This window comes from Rutilus rutilus (assembly GCF_951802725.1).
Source record: "Rutilus rutilus genome assembly, chromosome: 17".
NCBI lineage: Eukaryota > Metazoa > Chordata > Actinopteri > Cypriniformes > Leuciscidae > Rutilus > Rutilus rutilus.
In genome coordinates, this window is record NC_140230.1 from 26,885,317 (window position 1) to 26,901,948 (window position 16,632).

The 16,632-nt window shown below is 36.5% G+C and overlaps 1 protein-coding gene across 1 annotated transcript; it reads right to left on the minus strand.

Annotated features, from left to right (window-relative positions):
* Window positions 1-716: 716 nt before the first annotated feature.
* On the minus strand, window positions 717-14,796 carry capn7 (calpain 7). The gene is made up of 21 exons (XM_084386166.1): window positions 14,368-14,796; window positions 14,042-14,150; window positions 12,837-12,994; window positions 12,082-12,149; window positions 11,781-11,987; window positions 10,847-10,933; window positions 9,793-9,919; window positions 9,535-9,620; window positions 9,189-9,282; window positions 8,915-9,061; window positions 8,410-8,516; window positions 6,954-7,074; window positions 6,714-6,858; window positions 6,535-6,634; window positions 5,329-5,464; window positions 5,164-5,239; window positions 4,926-5,071; window positions 4,785-4,847; window positions 4,541-4,671; window positions 3,353-3,445; window positions 717-1,791 (listed from the first exon to the last, which is right to left on the minus strand). The coding sequence occupies exons 1-21, from the start codon at window positions 14,467-14,469 to the stop codon at window positions 1,647-1,649; spliced, it is 2,448 nt and encodes an 815-aa protein (XP_084242292.1). The 5' UTR covers window positions 14,470-14,796; the 3' UTR covers window positions 717-1,646.
* Window positions 14,797-16,632: the final 1,836 nt, after the last annotated feature.

Consider the following 16,632-nt stretch of genomic DNA (forward strand, 5'->3'; position numbering starts at 1 on the left):
ACAAATGTGATTTGTATAGTCACAGCGTATACAAATAACATGGCGAAGCACTGCTACTTCTGCGGAGTGATTTACTCCAACTCTGAGCGAACTCTCTGCTCTTCACCACGGGGCTTCTCAGGTGCTGTGAGCAAATCACTCCGCCCAAGTAGCAGTGCTTCGTCTTCTGAGAATATAGTTCCCAGTATGTATACGGTTAGAAGATGGCTGTGCCTCATGTGACCTTGTTATTTGTAAACGCTGTGACTATACAAATCACATTTGTGATTATTTGGTCAATTATTGGGAGCAGTATGCTAGCTGGAGCCATTTACACCCAGTCTTTGTGCTAAGCTAGGCTAGCGGTGGGTGCGTCAACAGAGTTACGGCACACACAGAGATGAAAAGGGTATGTATGGACTTATCTGACTCTGGGGGATACGGTTAATAAGCTAAAGTCCCAAAAAGTCGGCGTGTTCCTTTAAATTTATAGTAGTTAGGCTAGTAGTTTTAGCTGTGGTATCGAAATTGGAAAAGAGAATTGTGAATTTTCACTGGTAGATTATTTCTGTCTGTTGGTGTCTAACCACCTGTTTTTGCTAAAGCAGTTTCATGGCCGGTAAAAAACTATTTATGACTGGTAAATTTGGTAAGTCACCAGCCACTGGAAGGTGTGGCAAAAAGTTACGTTTTAGACCCAGAATGTAAATATCAAAAAATGAACCAAGAAGAATAAATGCTGTAAAAAGTAGTTGTTATATAATAAAAAACTTGTTTTTGTAAAGTCACCAAGGTAATTCTATTATAAAAATGGGATGTCTGATGACATGTACACCTTCATTTTAATCTCTGCAAATAAATACATCAGAGCAGATGAACATAAATCAAAAAGCATGTTAGACGGAAGAACTTTAAGCATTTGTACAATACCCAATTCGGAACATCATCCTCAATCATGCATGTCCCTTTATGATGTAAGAACGTCCATGTCATTGTAATAATATTCTGTAAACATTCAGTACTGTGCTGGTAGATAGTGACTGATAAACAATTCAAGTTGACAATTGATGCGCATGATGAGCGGTGGGGGAAGCTAAAAACCCCACCAAAAATTATGCTTTAGATAGATGCATATCTCGCTCTTTCTTCCTTTTTTTGATAAAAGTGCACTCATTCTCTGCCCGCTAAAGAGAGAAGCCCTGCAACTGACAGTCTTTCTACCTTGACATCAGGAAGAGACCAGAGGAAGAGCCCTTAGTATGAACACAAAACATATCCCTCTGATCTATCATCAGACATCATTAAAATACAGCCTTGCTTTAATGCAAGTCTCCTGAGTGAAAAACAGTCATTTCAGTTCAAGTGTGCACACACATCATTGTTTCTGAATGAAACTTTGGACTGCAGAACTACTGTAAGAGGAGTGTATTTTTGGCTGATTGAACACACTTCCTCTGAGCATGGCACTGTCATGAGCAGTCGTACGCTATCTATCACATACTAACATGACAAACATGGCACTATGTCAGGAACCATCTGTGGGTGGGGATTATTTATTTTGGTAAGCGAGAGTGTTTGTGCCGTAGAGAGCAAAAAGCACTGGCTAAAGCATCTTCAGTGTCTGTTCAGTCCGCAGAACAATCCGGTGGGCCGATGATCTCGAGCCGTTATTGCAGCTGAGATACGCGCAGCGGAGTGACACTGCTGAAGTCCAGGAAGAATGGGCCTTCTTGTTTGGGCAGGAAGGTAGTGGGGATGACATTGTAAATCCCAGCAGGGAAGTTGTCAACATCCATATAACAGAAACCGCATCTGAGGATAAACAGATCAGATTCTGTTATATAAGGTAGGATATTGAACCGTTCTGAATCGATTTTAGAGAACACACTATAAATGCGCCTTAATCTTTGAACTACGACCACTAACAAACTAACAACTAACAACCATGCTACTGTTATCAAGATGAGATGGTGGATAAACATTTTCCTCAGTCTGATCAACTACTGTATGTCTGACCTAGATTTCTTTGTGAGGCAAGGCTGTGCTTTTCAAGGCTGTGCTTTTTGTATGCTGATGCTAAAGTGGAACGATCTACACAGTTTTGCAGTTTTGTCTATGCACGCACAGGGATATAAACAGGCCAACAGACTGTTAGTATACTGAAATAAATACATACCAGCCTGTATTCATAATAGCATGCTATTTCTGCAGTAGCTAATGCATATATACCAAAATATACCAAGGGAGAGCCAAATGGGTCAAGGGTCTTATGTGGGTATGGAAAAATCTATAAATTACCGCTCAAAAGTTTGGGGTCAGTAAGATTTTTATTTTATTTTAGATATTAATACTTTTATTCTGCAAGAATACAAGACTTTTACATTGTTACAAAAAGTTGCTTCCTATTTATCAAAGAATCCTAAAATCAGCATAACAACATGATTTCTGAAGGATCATGTGACACTGGAGTAATGGCTGCTGAAAATTCAGCTTTTGCCATCACAGATATTATATAAGTGTATTATTATAATAATATTTCACAATATTCCTGTTTTTACTGTATTTTTTTTTTATTAAATAAACGCAGCCTTGGTGAGCATAAGAGACTTATCTCAAAAACATAAAAAAATCTTACCAACCTCAAATTTTTAAATATTAATTTTTTAAAAGGGAATCATCATATTTGGGGGCCTTGGCATCTAAAATATGTATTATACACCTAGGAACAACTAAGATTCAGTCTCTAAACACCACCTTTTTGAGAGCCTACTCTGCTCTGATTGGTCAGACGGCCCAGTCTGTTGCGATTGGTCTACCGCTTTCAGAGTGTGCCGGAAATGAAACGGCTATTACCATATCTGAATTTCATTTCCGACAACAGAAATCAAACTCTTCCAGACCTCAGCTTTGAGGGTCAAAGTAGATGTTGTTCACGGGTAGCCATTATTCAAATTTGTTACACACCTACGGGTTCGTGTAAGAAGTAAGACTAGAATTACTGACGACTCATTTCAGGAATTTCTAAATCGGTTCTTTCTATTGGGAGAACTTTGATCGTTGAAACTTTGCAGACCTTTACCATTCACTAATAGCTATACTACACACTACATAAAAAGGTATTATCTGAAAAAGCATAATCTACTGATTTAAATTTATTGCATAATGCCCACTGTTTCAAACTAATTCTAAAAGCATTGAAGGGAGTATTTAAGAGTCTGCAAAAAGCAGTACACTAGCATTCCATCCCAAACATAGCCAATGTGCCTAATATGGGAGAATGGAAATGAACACAGGATTTCAGACAATGTAATTATCTTTAAAGCAATAAAATAGGCATCTAGTTTTCTTCATCACAAATAGAGTATTTCTTTACCGGTAATCTCCGCTGCCCCTCTTTTGAGAGCCTGATGATCCAGAATCCCCTGCAGTAGAAACAGTCACCACCTCAAAGCCCACACTGTACTGCCTGCAGTGAGAAAGCCAAACTCGTTTATATTCACAGACATCACGCTACATCATACATCCTCACATCACTGAGAACACACTCTCACACTCAAAGACAGAAGGGTTCTGAATATGCGTAGGTGTTTCATTCGTGAAGGAGTGATTACACAAGACGGCCCTGTCAAACCTGGTGTCAAGGGAAATCTGACGGCCCGTGAAATCTTACCCACTTCTTATGGCTAAAATTACTTTTTGGGGGGATGTTATAGCAATTTATCTTTATAGTCATCTTATTAAACAAAATACAGCAATTAATAACTTTTATATTATCACATTTAAATATGTACACTATGCGTTAAAAAGTTTGGGGTCAGTAAGATTTTCGTAATATTTTTGAAAGAAGTCTCTGATGCTCACCAAGGCTGCATTTATTTAATCAAAAAATACAGTAAAAAGAGTAATATTGTGAACTATAATTACAATTTAAATATGTTTGAATATATATTTTAAAATGTAATTTATTCATGTAATGGTAAAGCTGAATTTTCAGCATCATTACGCCAGTCTTCAGTGTCACATGATCCTTCAGAAATCATTCTAATATGCCATATGATGCTCAAAAATATTTCTTATTATTGTCAATGTTGAAAACAGTTGTGCTACTTAATATTTTTGTGGATTCTTTGATTAAAAGAAAGTTAAAAAGAACAGCATTTATTTGAAACATTATACTGTCGCTTTTGATCAATTTAATGCATCACTGCTAAATAAAAGTATTAAACTCTTACTGACCCCAGACTTTTGAATGGTAGCATACAAAAATATCACAATCTTTGACTTTGAGTGTTCAGCTTGCTTAGTTATCTAAGCTAACATAACCTATGCAAGATACACCTAATCAAAGCAAACCTTTATGGAAATGAGGAAAATTACATATTTAAAAATACCAATTTTTCTTAAATAATAAAGGCCTTCAGATCTTATTTTGATGTTCAGGTGTCAAGGGACATACATTTATCACGATTATTTTAGGGGTACCACTTTTACTTTGAAATGTAATGAAAAAAGGGAAATGTGTCCTCTGGGTGGTGTGGAGTAAAATAACAAGCAGTCTGACCTTGAGCCACGGAGTTCGATGAGCAGAGGGCCTGTTTTCTCCAAGTTGAACTGGTATATGGGGTTGTTCTTGAAGCTATCTTTGTAGTTTCCACAACCTCCTGCACTGGCCCCCTTCCACTGGCCATTTATCTATACATCAACAGCAACAAAGAGAGAGATGTTAAAAACAATCTAGAAATAGCTTCCAACAATAACCACCACCACAAACACTATAAAAAGTGATAGTAGAAGTTTGAACTCACTCTTTTGGTGTGGGTGAAGGGTGTTGGGATTTTGGAGAAATTAAACTTGCATACCGAGTACACCTGGAAAGTGTATTAGCATTTAATAATAGGATTCAATTAATATGAAAATAAAAACCATCACACTTGAATGTGTCTTACCCTTAGTGTGTAGTTGATGGTGTTTTGTTTCTCATACTGAGAGACCACCAGTGTAAAGGTGTGAGTTCCAGGACTAGTCAGTTTGATCTTGGTTAAGTAGTGAGGGCTGTTGATCCTGATGCCATCGATGTAGGGAGGAGGTTCAGCTTCAGAAAAACACAAACCAGGGCACACAAAATGTAAGTAATGAACTATAAAGAAATCAGATGTACACAATTTCTTCAGTTTCAAATTTTACCTGGATAATAGACTTTCTTTCCATCGGTCTTGTAAACTACTAAAGTAATAAACTCCCGATTTTGAGCAAAGTCATCCTTGAGAGTGAATGAGAAAGTAAGAACATTGTTAGAACTAGTACTCTCAATCTGATTGTAGTGTACTGCACTGAAATCTGTAGATTTACCTTGTCAGTGATGTGTCTGGTGAGTAGCACCCATACTGCAGCGCCCCCTTGAGGACACTGCACCTCCAGCTTGTACTGAGGGTTATTGGCCAAACTGTAGACGTCCTTCACAGGTCCCTGTTTGCCATCCCAGCTACTGCAATTGCATAATGCACAAATATTTTCTAATTATCTGATAACATGACTTATAGTCTTATACTTATTCTCAGTTAAGATTTTTTGCTCAGGTCTAATTTCTTTTTTGTTTGGCTGTTCACATTATTTTTAAAATGTGGTCAATATCAGATTTGTATGTAAGCTTGTTTCGCCTTTCCATCAGTTACCTTAAAAAAAGATAATTGCGACTTTTTCTCTTACAATTGCAAAGAAAAATCACTATTTTGAGAAAAAAAGTCAGAATTGTGGGATATAAACTCACAATTCTGCCTTTTTTCTCACAATTTAAATTTTTTTCTCTCACAATTGTGAGATATAAACTTGCATATGCGAGTTATAAAGTCAGAATTGCGAGATAAAAGGTCACAATTCAAAAAAAAAAAAAAAGATAAAATTCACAATTACCTTTTTTATTTTGTAGTAGAAACAAGCTTCCATAGATTCGAGTGTGAAATGATCACGATCCTAAACTGACTTGCATACACACAAAGAACAATAACAAAATGACACCCTGTCATATGAAAGGCCACTGAATTCAGTGTTTATGCCTTCATTTCTAAGCTGATGTGCCGTGGAAGCCAGTGATTCGTAAACAGGCGATTGAGACGAAGACAAAGATAATATTTAAATATTTACACTACAATACCTCAAGATTTGCTTGTATAGAACTGCCGAAATAATACTTAGGACTTCTAACACTTCGCTGTCCCTCTACTGTCTACCTACCTTAGCAGCGGTCTTCCATATTTACCTAGTGACCAAAGAACTAGTGATATGTAAAATCTTTGGAGTGACGCCCATCAGCGTAGAATTGTGACGAAGTTGCATGAATTTCGATATGACTGTTCAGAATGAGGTCGCACTGCAAAACCTCAGACCTGTATCTGATCTAAGACCATATATGGACCATATTTATAAAAAAACAGAACAAAAACAGATCTGAGTCACATATGAGCAAAATAATTTGGGCCACTTTTTCCCACAGTCTAAACATAGCCTATCACCAAAGACTTTGACAGAATACTATTGATGATGTAAAAGGAGTCAAACCTTTGTATACATGAGGATTCTTTGAACAGTGCTGGATTCCAGCTCAAGTAGATGACATCGTAATACTGGCACAAGTCTTCCCAGATGATCCAAAACACCCCTTAAAGAAAAACACACAGGTGAATAAGAACTTTTACAACATTCGTCTCTGTGTCATTGTTAGATAAGCACTGGCTTACCATTGTCAAACTTCTGTGCGGTTTTGGGGTCAAAATTGAGGTATTTGAGAAGATCTGGCGTCCAGTTCTTTTCGTCACGTTCGCAATAGCGACCTTTCCACCTGAGATGGCTCCACGGGTTCTTCAGCTGGAGGAAGCGTTTACCCTGTGAAAACAAGGAGGAGATGATGATGTTTTTGCTGTCATGAAACCTCTCTAAGCAGAAGATATTTAACATTGACCAGGGGTCATGGGTGTCACCTTATATTCCCTGATGTCTAGAACAGCGTAAGCATGTGTGGGCACTAAACCCCACTTCTCCCCCTCCTCCTCAGTCATGACACCTGTCGCCGTGGTGATGAGAACATCTCCTCTGTGAAACCTGCCAGAATAGATCAGTATTGTTATTGTTAACTAAAACTGAAATAAGCTGAAAGCTGAAATGCATAAGGGGAAAAATATTAGATGGAAAACTTAACTTAAAAAAACGAAAAGAGAAATGTTGCATTGGCAACTAACTGAAATAAAATAAGTTAAAATGATTTAAACTAAAACTGAAATAAAAATAAAGTTAAAGCTACAATATGTAATATTTTTTCGCCGCTAGGGGTCGCTAACCTCTTAGGCGTAGGTTGATGACGCATAAGCGGAATGATGGGACTTGCTGTCATGCTGATGGATCTAATAATGTTTATGGATGAGTGAATACATTGATGTTTTTTACATGACTGTGGTATGAAGCAGGGCGCGATTGCTATTGAGAGACAGATATCAGCGCCACACACGAGTCCCGCGAATATAAAGGAATTAGAACATTTAATTCTACTGAACTTTATTACTACTCACACAGGTCAGTTTATTAGACAAATTAAACTTGTGAGGTAACACAGCGCTGTTTCATTTGGTCTAACGTTACGCTATCATTAGTTTGTTTGCTATATGAGACTAGCAGTAAGCTAAATCAGCATAAGAATAACATACTGATCATATTCTAACATTTCATCATGTTGAGCTATATATTTGTTTTATGTACATTTGCTCACCTGTCTAATAAGGTACATGCAAGAGCAGCGTCTCTGTCAAGTCGAAGTTAGTCGCGGACGTGGAGCTCTCGGCATCTCGAAAACGCCACGCTGGTCCTCGTTTTAGTTCTCCTTTTGTCCCAAATCTGCTTGCCATGATCCATAATGTTTGAACGAAACAACAACAGCGCGCTGCTAGGCGTTACGCACTACACAGTTGTCGACGTCTGTCTCCATGGTTACTATGGCAGTACGAGCGGAAACCAGGGATAACGCGGATATTACGTCATTGACAGGTGACAAGTGAACAGGGATGGGCACTTTTTTAAATTGTGAATTTCTCTGAATTTACAAATTCTTGGAAACATTTAGGATAATGGAAGTACACAATTGAAAGAAATATATGACACTGTGCAAGTGGTTTTTGGATATTTTGATACAAAATTCTTACTGTACCTTTAAATAGACATAAAAAAAATATATAGAAATATATAATATATTCATATATAAATAATATGAAAACAACACTGCAACATACAAACTATTTATGCACAGAATCAAGACAGGCAAGTTGAATAATGCCAGTAAAGTACTGAAGTAGCTACATACTACAAAATCTAAAGGAACATGTGACCTTACAGTGGCTAAAAATCAATCTACACCAGTGGACGTGTGTACTGTGAGTGTGTGCATACCTCTGGTAAAGCATGCGGAAAGTGTCATCTTTGTTAAAGGACTGATTGTCTGAGTGCATAGCAATACGCTCTGGGATCCAGCCAGTGAGAGCGTGCAAATCGATATTCTACAAATAAAGAACATACACAAACAAACAAACAAACAAAAAACACGAGTCACCAAGCAGTATCATTCAGAATATAATTTCAATTTTTTGTGCTGCCTAAATTCACATGTAGCATGTAAAAGGATTGATTTTAGTGTAAATGAATGATTTATGAAGGATCATGTGACAGTGAAGACTGGAGTAATGATGCTGAAAATTCTGCATTGCTATAACATGAATAAATTACTTTTTTAAATATATGAAAATAGTATATATTTATTTTAAGTTGTAATAATAGTTCTAAATATTTACTGTTTTAACTATTTTTGATCAAATAAAAGCAACCTTAGTGAGTAATAAAGACTTGGTCGCAGAAATGTTTTGTTTGGAGCAGCATCTAAATCTGAAGTGCAACTCACAGAGTTGGAGCCTGGGAAATCATATCCTCCCATGACCTTCATGTAGGCCTTCTCAATGAGCGACACCCAAAGTTCGTTGCGATTACTGGAATAGGAACAAAGCAGCTCGCCGTTGCGGTCCACGGGTAGGAAATCATCAATGATCACCTGATAGAGAAACACGCACCTGAACTATTACAATAGTCTCGAGAACTTGTTCATCTTCAAACAATGATGAAGGCAACAGATAAAAGGAAGTTTATTTGAGGAGGCGGGGCTTAGAGAGGTTGAGTACCTTTCTCGGGACACCGTTAATGTGCAGCTTCACCATGTACTTCCCACAGGGGTTATACTCTGGCTCTCCTTTCCTGTTCTGTGGGAAGATGATGCTACATACACACACAAATAGACATTTTTATATCATTATGGGTACCTCCCATTGAATTATATACTTGTTATAATTTAATTAAAATTACAGGACATTAAAAGTGCTTGTTCAGGACATTTTTTACATTTCAGCCTAAAGACACCAGACATTCACAAGCTTTATTCAGTCCATGAGCCATCCAAAAAAAACAGCCTGATAATCCAAGGATTACAGTAACACATGAGTCACACTATTAGTGTAAACATCGCTGTACCTTGTGATTAACTTTTTGCTGTAGCGTCTCTCATATGCTGCACTGATGGCCAATGAGGCAACGAAGGAACAGTCTGACACAACCGTCTGCAAGCATGAGCAAACAAAACAACATTACGCAAGCTAAAAGTTACAAACAACAAGACAAAACTGCTTTGAACAATAGGCAAAACCATCACTGTTTAATTTGTTTCCAGTTAACAGATTAGCAAAGTTTTAATGAGAAGCAAACTTAAGTCAATGACGCATAAAGTGAGACCTGCTTGATGCTGAAGCTGGACACAGTGAAGATCATGGTGGGGTTATTGCAGATGTCATCAGGACGAACCCAGCGTGAGAATATGGCTTTTTGCTTCGGCGACAGAGCCAGTTTCCCACATTTGTCCCTATGTGTAAACACAATCATGCCACTGAGGTCTTTTAACTATTTCACATTTCACTCAACTCAGTGTTATCGGACTACTGCTCTTAAAAACACTAACGCTCAAAAGTTGGGATCAGTAAGATTTTTAAGTCTCTTATGCTCACCAAGGCTGAACTTATTTGATCGAAAATACCGTAAAAATAGTAATTTTTACACATCTTCTGTAACATTATGATTTATGAATGTCTTTGCTGACACTTTTGATCAATTTAACCCTCAGATACTGTTCGTGTGTCGGTCAAAAATGACAGATTGTTTTTTTATTTAAGTAAAATTAAATTATTGTACTATATTTTAGTTTGATAATGTTTTTTTATAGATTTTTTTGTATTTTTAGGGAATTTTATGGTACTAAATTATATTTATGCAGTAGTTATAATCCATTTATTTACTTTTTGAGCATGGACCTAAACTGTCATAAATCTTGAATGCTGACAAATGGCAGATTATTGCTGAAGTGAAAAGGTTTTTCAATTTCCAATGCAGTCATTTTTGACCACGAACAATACAAGTGTGATTATTTTTTTCTGAACCATTTAACCTTTTCGAATCATGTCCATGATTTTTTTGTGTGTTCACATAGCAAGTGCCAAAACCTTTACCAAGTTTCATACCATTTCGATGAAGTAAAAACTTCTAACAAAACACTTTCGGTCAAAAATGACCAAACAGCACCAGAGGGTTAACGTGTCCTTGCCGAATAAAAGTATTAATTTCTTTAAAAATAAAATACATAAATAAATAAGCTTACTGACCCCAAATTTTTGAGCCATAGTGTAAGTGTTAGTGAAGGAAAATACAGCCTGTTGCAGGGTACAAAAATACCAGGGCATGTGAGAGAAGCAGCTGCACTTGTATAAATTACACAAGAATATAAATAAATACTCACGAGAACGGAACAGGAAAAGCAAAACGTTCCCTAAGATCAACACTCATGAATGGAACATATTCAATTCCATTTATCTTGGAGGTCTTTCTAAAAAACACACAAAAAAAGCAAAAATAAAGAACTGATTATAATTTCAAAAATCTCAACAAATACTTTTTTTTTTCTACATGCATTGTTGAAATCATTCTAAAAAAAAGAATTCTGGCTAACATTAATAAGCCAATAATAATTTTTCATGTTATGACTGATAACCAATAAATTAAAACCAATATTACAATTTCTATTCTAATTTGTCCAAATAAAACTAAAATAAATCATTCTAAATGCCACAAGTGAATTTAGCCATCACAAGACTGTGAATGTACAGTATGAAAAAAACAAAAAAACAGATATTAATTTATTCATTTAACAGTGCAATTACATTTGTACTGCTTCTGTAAGATTAACTTTGGTGAGTTTTAGTTAGATGCCAGGTAAAGGCGATGGGGAAATGTATAGTGTGTTCTCGTGCAGTTTGTTATAACTCTGACTAAACACCAAGTTAAACCATTGCAAATGAAGACAGAGTCGTAGTAAGGTTGATCATTTACTGTCACACTTCCTCATTTACATGTAGTGGTGAAAAGGCATTGCCTCTATGATGCTTTAAGGTGGATGCAAGTGAGAGCACACCATGTCTGTCTCATTGTTTCCATGCAGTACCAGGAAGGACAAACAGGAAATGACATCACATGACACAAATACGATACATTTTTACAAACGAGGTAGATAAACAGAGAAGTAATGATAAACTTTACATTTTTACCTGAGAATGTATGTATATATGTACCAACAAATGTTTAAACCAAATATTCTAAAGTTAAATTCCTTAAAGGAGAACACAAAATGAGCATCCGCTATTAAATATCTGACATCATGTTTGCTCTGAGCCTACCTGAGCACCTCGATCTCCTCCGCTGTGTAACGCTGACCCTGCGGCTCGCTGGACTGCACTGCTCGTACCGGCTGAGATTTGTCATGGAGGGAGAAGTCTGGGCCTAGCGGGAAGAACTGCCTCACCTGAGCAGGGCCTTTGGATGCAGAGGAGACGGGCTTGTCCTGGTTTGCTGATTTACTAAGAGAGTCTTTCAGTCCCTCCGCCCTGGATGAGGAAAAAGAGATGAAAACAAAGGATTATAGGTCAAATGTATATCATACTGATTGTACATCATTCTATTTCCAAATGTGTGAAGCACCTGTCCAGAGCCTGGCGAGCAAGCTGCTTCAGTTTGCACTGTAGTGCCTGATCTGACGTCTCATTGGACTGTGTGGGAGAGAGAAAGAGTTCAAAGCTGCGGCTCCGTTTCTAATTACCAGAGGAGTCCATATAAGCACCAGTCAGAGATATGAAACCAGAACAACCAACTTAACACCAACACCTGTTGCAAAGACTGACTACTGTTACGTTAGAACTGCTGCTAGTAGTTTCTGAGTCAACACTGTATACTTATACAATTTTTATACTACTGTTTTAATGTTTTTAAAGTTCACAGTCTCTACAGCAAATCAGTAATACTATTAATACTACATTATTACAATTTTAAATCACTTTTTTATTTGAATATATTTTAAAATGTAATTTATTCTTGTAATGTCATAGCTCAATTTTCAGCAGTCTTCAGTGACACATGACCCTTCAGAAAGTATTCTAATATGCTGATATGATATTCAAGAAACCTTTCTTATTATTATCCATGTTAAAAACTGTTGTTTTTTCCCCTAATAATTTTCAATATTTTTGAAGCTGTGATAAAAAAAAATCAGGATTCTTTAATGAATGGGAAGTTCAAAAGGACATTTATTTGGAATAAAAATCTTTTGTAGAATGTCTTTACTGTCATTTTTAACAAATGAATGTGTCCTTGCTGAATAAAAGTCTTAATTTCTTTAACTTCTTTCATTTTCGAACTTTTGAACTCTAACGCAAGTGTTTTCTCCTTAATCGACTCACCGCTTGAATGCACAATTCCACAGCCTGAGTGTAGAGTTCAATGGCCTCATCCGCATTTTCCTTCTCATCCTCTTCAAAAGCCTGTGTCACCAGAAAGTACGCCCTCTCCAGATCCAACTGCTGCTTACTCTTCAGAGGGTCACTGCTCTGTGCTTGAACTGATCACAGAGATTCAGTGAGTTAACTGAGGGGTTCCAACAGATATAGGCCTTACAGGAATAGTTCATCCAAAAATATGTGCCTTTATTTACTCAACCTCATGTTGTTACGAACCAATGTGACTTCCTTTCTGTAGAAGAACACTAAAACAGAACAGTAAAGGAGAAAGAACTGTGTGCCGTTCTTTTCAAAGCAGTTACAACGAATGGAGACTTAAGCTTGCAAACTTCAAAAAGTCTTCAAAAGCACAATAAAAGTGATTCATAAGACTTATGCACTATATTCCAAACCTTCTGAAGTCATACGATAACTTTTAGCATTAATTAATGATCTTTTTAAGGAATCCATTGATGCAGTTCACAAGACAGACTCAATGATTCTGTTGCAATGGTTAACAGTTCACTTGAAGTGAAGATTAATTCTATCAAATCAAATCAAATCCTAAAATTCAAAACATATGGTTTCTGAAGACTTGGAATACAGAGCATATGTTGTTTAGGTCACTTTCATGACACTTTTATGGTGATTTTGCATCCATTTTGAAGCTTGAAAGCTCCAGTGCCCATTCATCATTCATAGACTGAAAAAGAGCAATTCCTCCTTTTTTGTTCCATTGAAGAAAGTCAGAGTTTTGGAACAACCTAAAGGTGAGTAATGACAGAACATTAATGTAGAAAAACATTATGTTGTTCTCAAATTACATAACACAACAGAACAAGGAAGAGAATTAGGCTACATTTAGCTGTGAATTACGCATTCATTTGTGATTCCCAATTGCTGCATTAGTCACACCACTTACAAATAAAGTATGACCAATGTAAGCTTTCTAAAGGTTGGGCTGTGGAAAATATGAGCATAATTTCTTCTTCTGCAATAGGGAGGAGGAGTAGGTTTCACTTTCTTGTTGACCACAGAGAACAGCAAACAAAATTCATCCTTAGAGGATCAACTTAAATAAAATGAGATGTAAATCTTGATACCGAGTATTAATAGATGAAAAAAGCTTTTTGATGAGGTCACATTGGTAATAGTTGATGTAAACTGACCGGCACTGAGTAGAGTCTGTACTCTGTCCAGGTACTCGTTCACCTTGTCTTGAATATTCTCTAGTTTGGATCCAGCCATACCTGCATAGATGAGAGCCTGGGCAGCCTCCTAATCAGAACCCAAAATACAAAATATTATAAATTATGAGTTTTATCCAAAAATGTATATCCAACTCAAAGTAAACATTGTTTAATGGCAGCTTTCATTGCCATAGTGTGGAATGCGTTGACATTTACATTAAAGAATAGAGCCTTTTCAGAAAGGTTAAGGTAAATATTTTATTAAATCAGCTTTCAATGTCAAAAAAGGAGATCCTGAAGCTTACCTTATAGTAGAAAACAGCTTCATTGTATTTCCCTTGCTGATCATTCAGTACAGCTGATTTAGCAAATTTAACAGCATCGAGTTCAAGAGCTGTACAATCCATGATTGACGTTTAAAGACGTTTAACAGATAACGTTATATGACAAATCATTTTATCCTGTTCTTCATTACAGGCTGCTGTTCCTCCGAGAATTTGCGTTTCTTTCTTGAGTTGTTCTCGTTACGTGAACTTCCCAACCTCCAACTCCGAGATAAAATGAGGCAAGACTGAAAAATATTGATTTCAAGGAGCTTTCAAACTTAGTTACTGTAAATAAGGTGTGAACACATAACGCTTTAACTTGCTATTATGACAGCAAAACAAATGCTTAAGCCCGCAATACTTCCGGATGCGATGGGCGTGTCCTGCTGTTGTCACGACACGTCATTCGCTTTCAGCGCGGCCGCCGTCCGACTCATTTCCGCGAATCGGTTCCTCCAAATAGTTCATTTCAAAGAACCGGTTCGAAAAAACAATTCTTATTTCATTCATTAAGCGGTGCCTGACATCCTCTACCACTAATATTACATGTTATCGAGTCTAAAACACATCTTATCGATTTAAAAATAATAATAATTTAAAAATGTTTTTTTTTTTTTTTTTTTTTTTCGTAGGCTACTGGTGAATGACAGAGTAGGCTACGATAAAAAAAAAAAAAAATTTGTGAACAAATCGTTCTAACTGCTTTTCTAAAGCAAATGCACCGAAAAGATCCGATACAAAGAACAATTCTTTTACGAATCGAACATCATCGGGAAATCCACCACTCTTGTCCAGAAATGAGTAAAATCTGCTGGAATTATTCTCGTAATTATAAAAACTTTCCCGTGACCGGAAATATTACGCTCATGTTGAAGTTGTTGAAATATAACTGTACACAAGTACGTGCAAGTCATTTAGTTTAATTACGCCCCATAAAAATGGATAAAAAAACAAATTCTGTGTACGGTGTTTATGTATTAGATGATGCCTCCAGCTCCAAACAAAATGTAATCTGGACGAAAATGTTTTTGAACATAGCGTTACACACTATATCCATAGGCTATATTATTTTTAAGTTTACAAAATAATATATATTGTGTTATAACTCTCCAAATAAGTCTGCAATGATGTGAGATTTAGACCCAGTTTAGCCTACATCTGGTTTTACTGTGTTCACCTGTGAGCACATCTTCTACATACACATAAACAAACTCATCTGACGCTGTGTACTTTAACCTAAGCTTTTGAGATGAAGGTGCTGTTGGCTATAAAATGTTGTTTGATAATAGAAAGTAATGGACTTGTAAACCCTGACCCCTAGTGTTACAAAAATTTTAATTAACTGTCTGGACTTGATACTCCTCCCTCCATCTGCCTTTCATGATTTTACGAGAAAGAAAACAAAACAAGGAAAAGACTGTTTGACTTTATCGCTTAGAAAAAAAAGGAAACTATTAACATAACCGAAATACTTTGCCAGATAACACTAACACGTAAAAATGAATATCTCTTGATTTTTGAATAGCCTACTGCTGATTGAAGTGAAGTGTATTATTTTTCTTTTGCAGGACACAGTATAACATCCTCTGCAGATGGACTCACTTATCACCTGATGTTTATTTCAGATAAGACATTAGTTGACCATTAGAGCTGAACATTAAGTGCATTAAATGCAGACAGTAAAAGTGTCTGTCCTAAGACTGTAAACATGTCACTGAGAAAAATGGTTTGTATACATTTTTCCTCTGACTTAGACATAACAATGATTTGTTTTGACATTTAAAACATGTTTTGACATGAAATTGATTTGTAAAGATGAAATTGAATTGTTTTTTTTACAATCCGTTGTGCATTTGGTAAAAATATGCTGTTTTGGTATATCTGCGTATCCTTAAAAATTGCCTCAAAACAAAAAGCTATATTTAACTGTGTGAGAAACATCAAGGTTGCTTGCACCACATGAATTTCCACGACATTTGAAAACCACGGAATTTGTTTGCACCACGTAAATCACAGCTTGTTGGTTAGGCATGAAAATCACTTTGGCAACCCACTGAGTGACTTTCTCAGTAAAAACAGAAAGATGGGAAAGAGTGAGTGAGACAGGGAGGATTATCTCTATAGGGTCTCCCCTAATCTAGAACAGTTTACAGCACCATATGGTCGACATCTTGGATCATTTCTGGGTGGCCTTAAGTATGTTAGAAATACACATCATTCATTTAACAAGAGTGAAAATCAGTT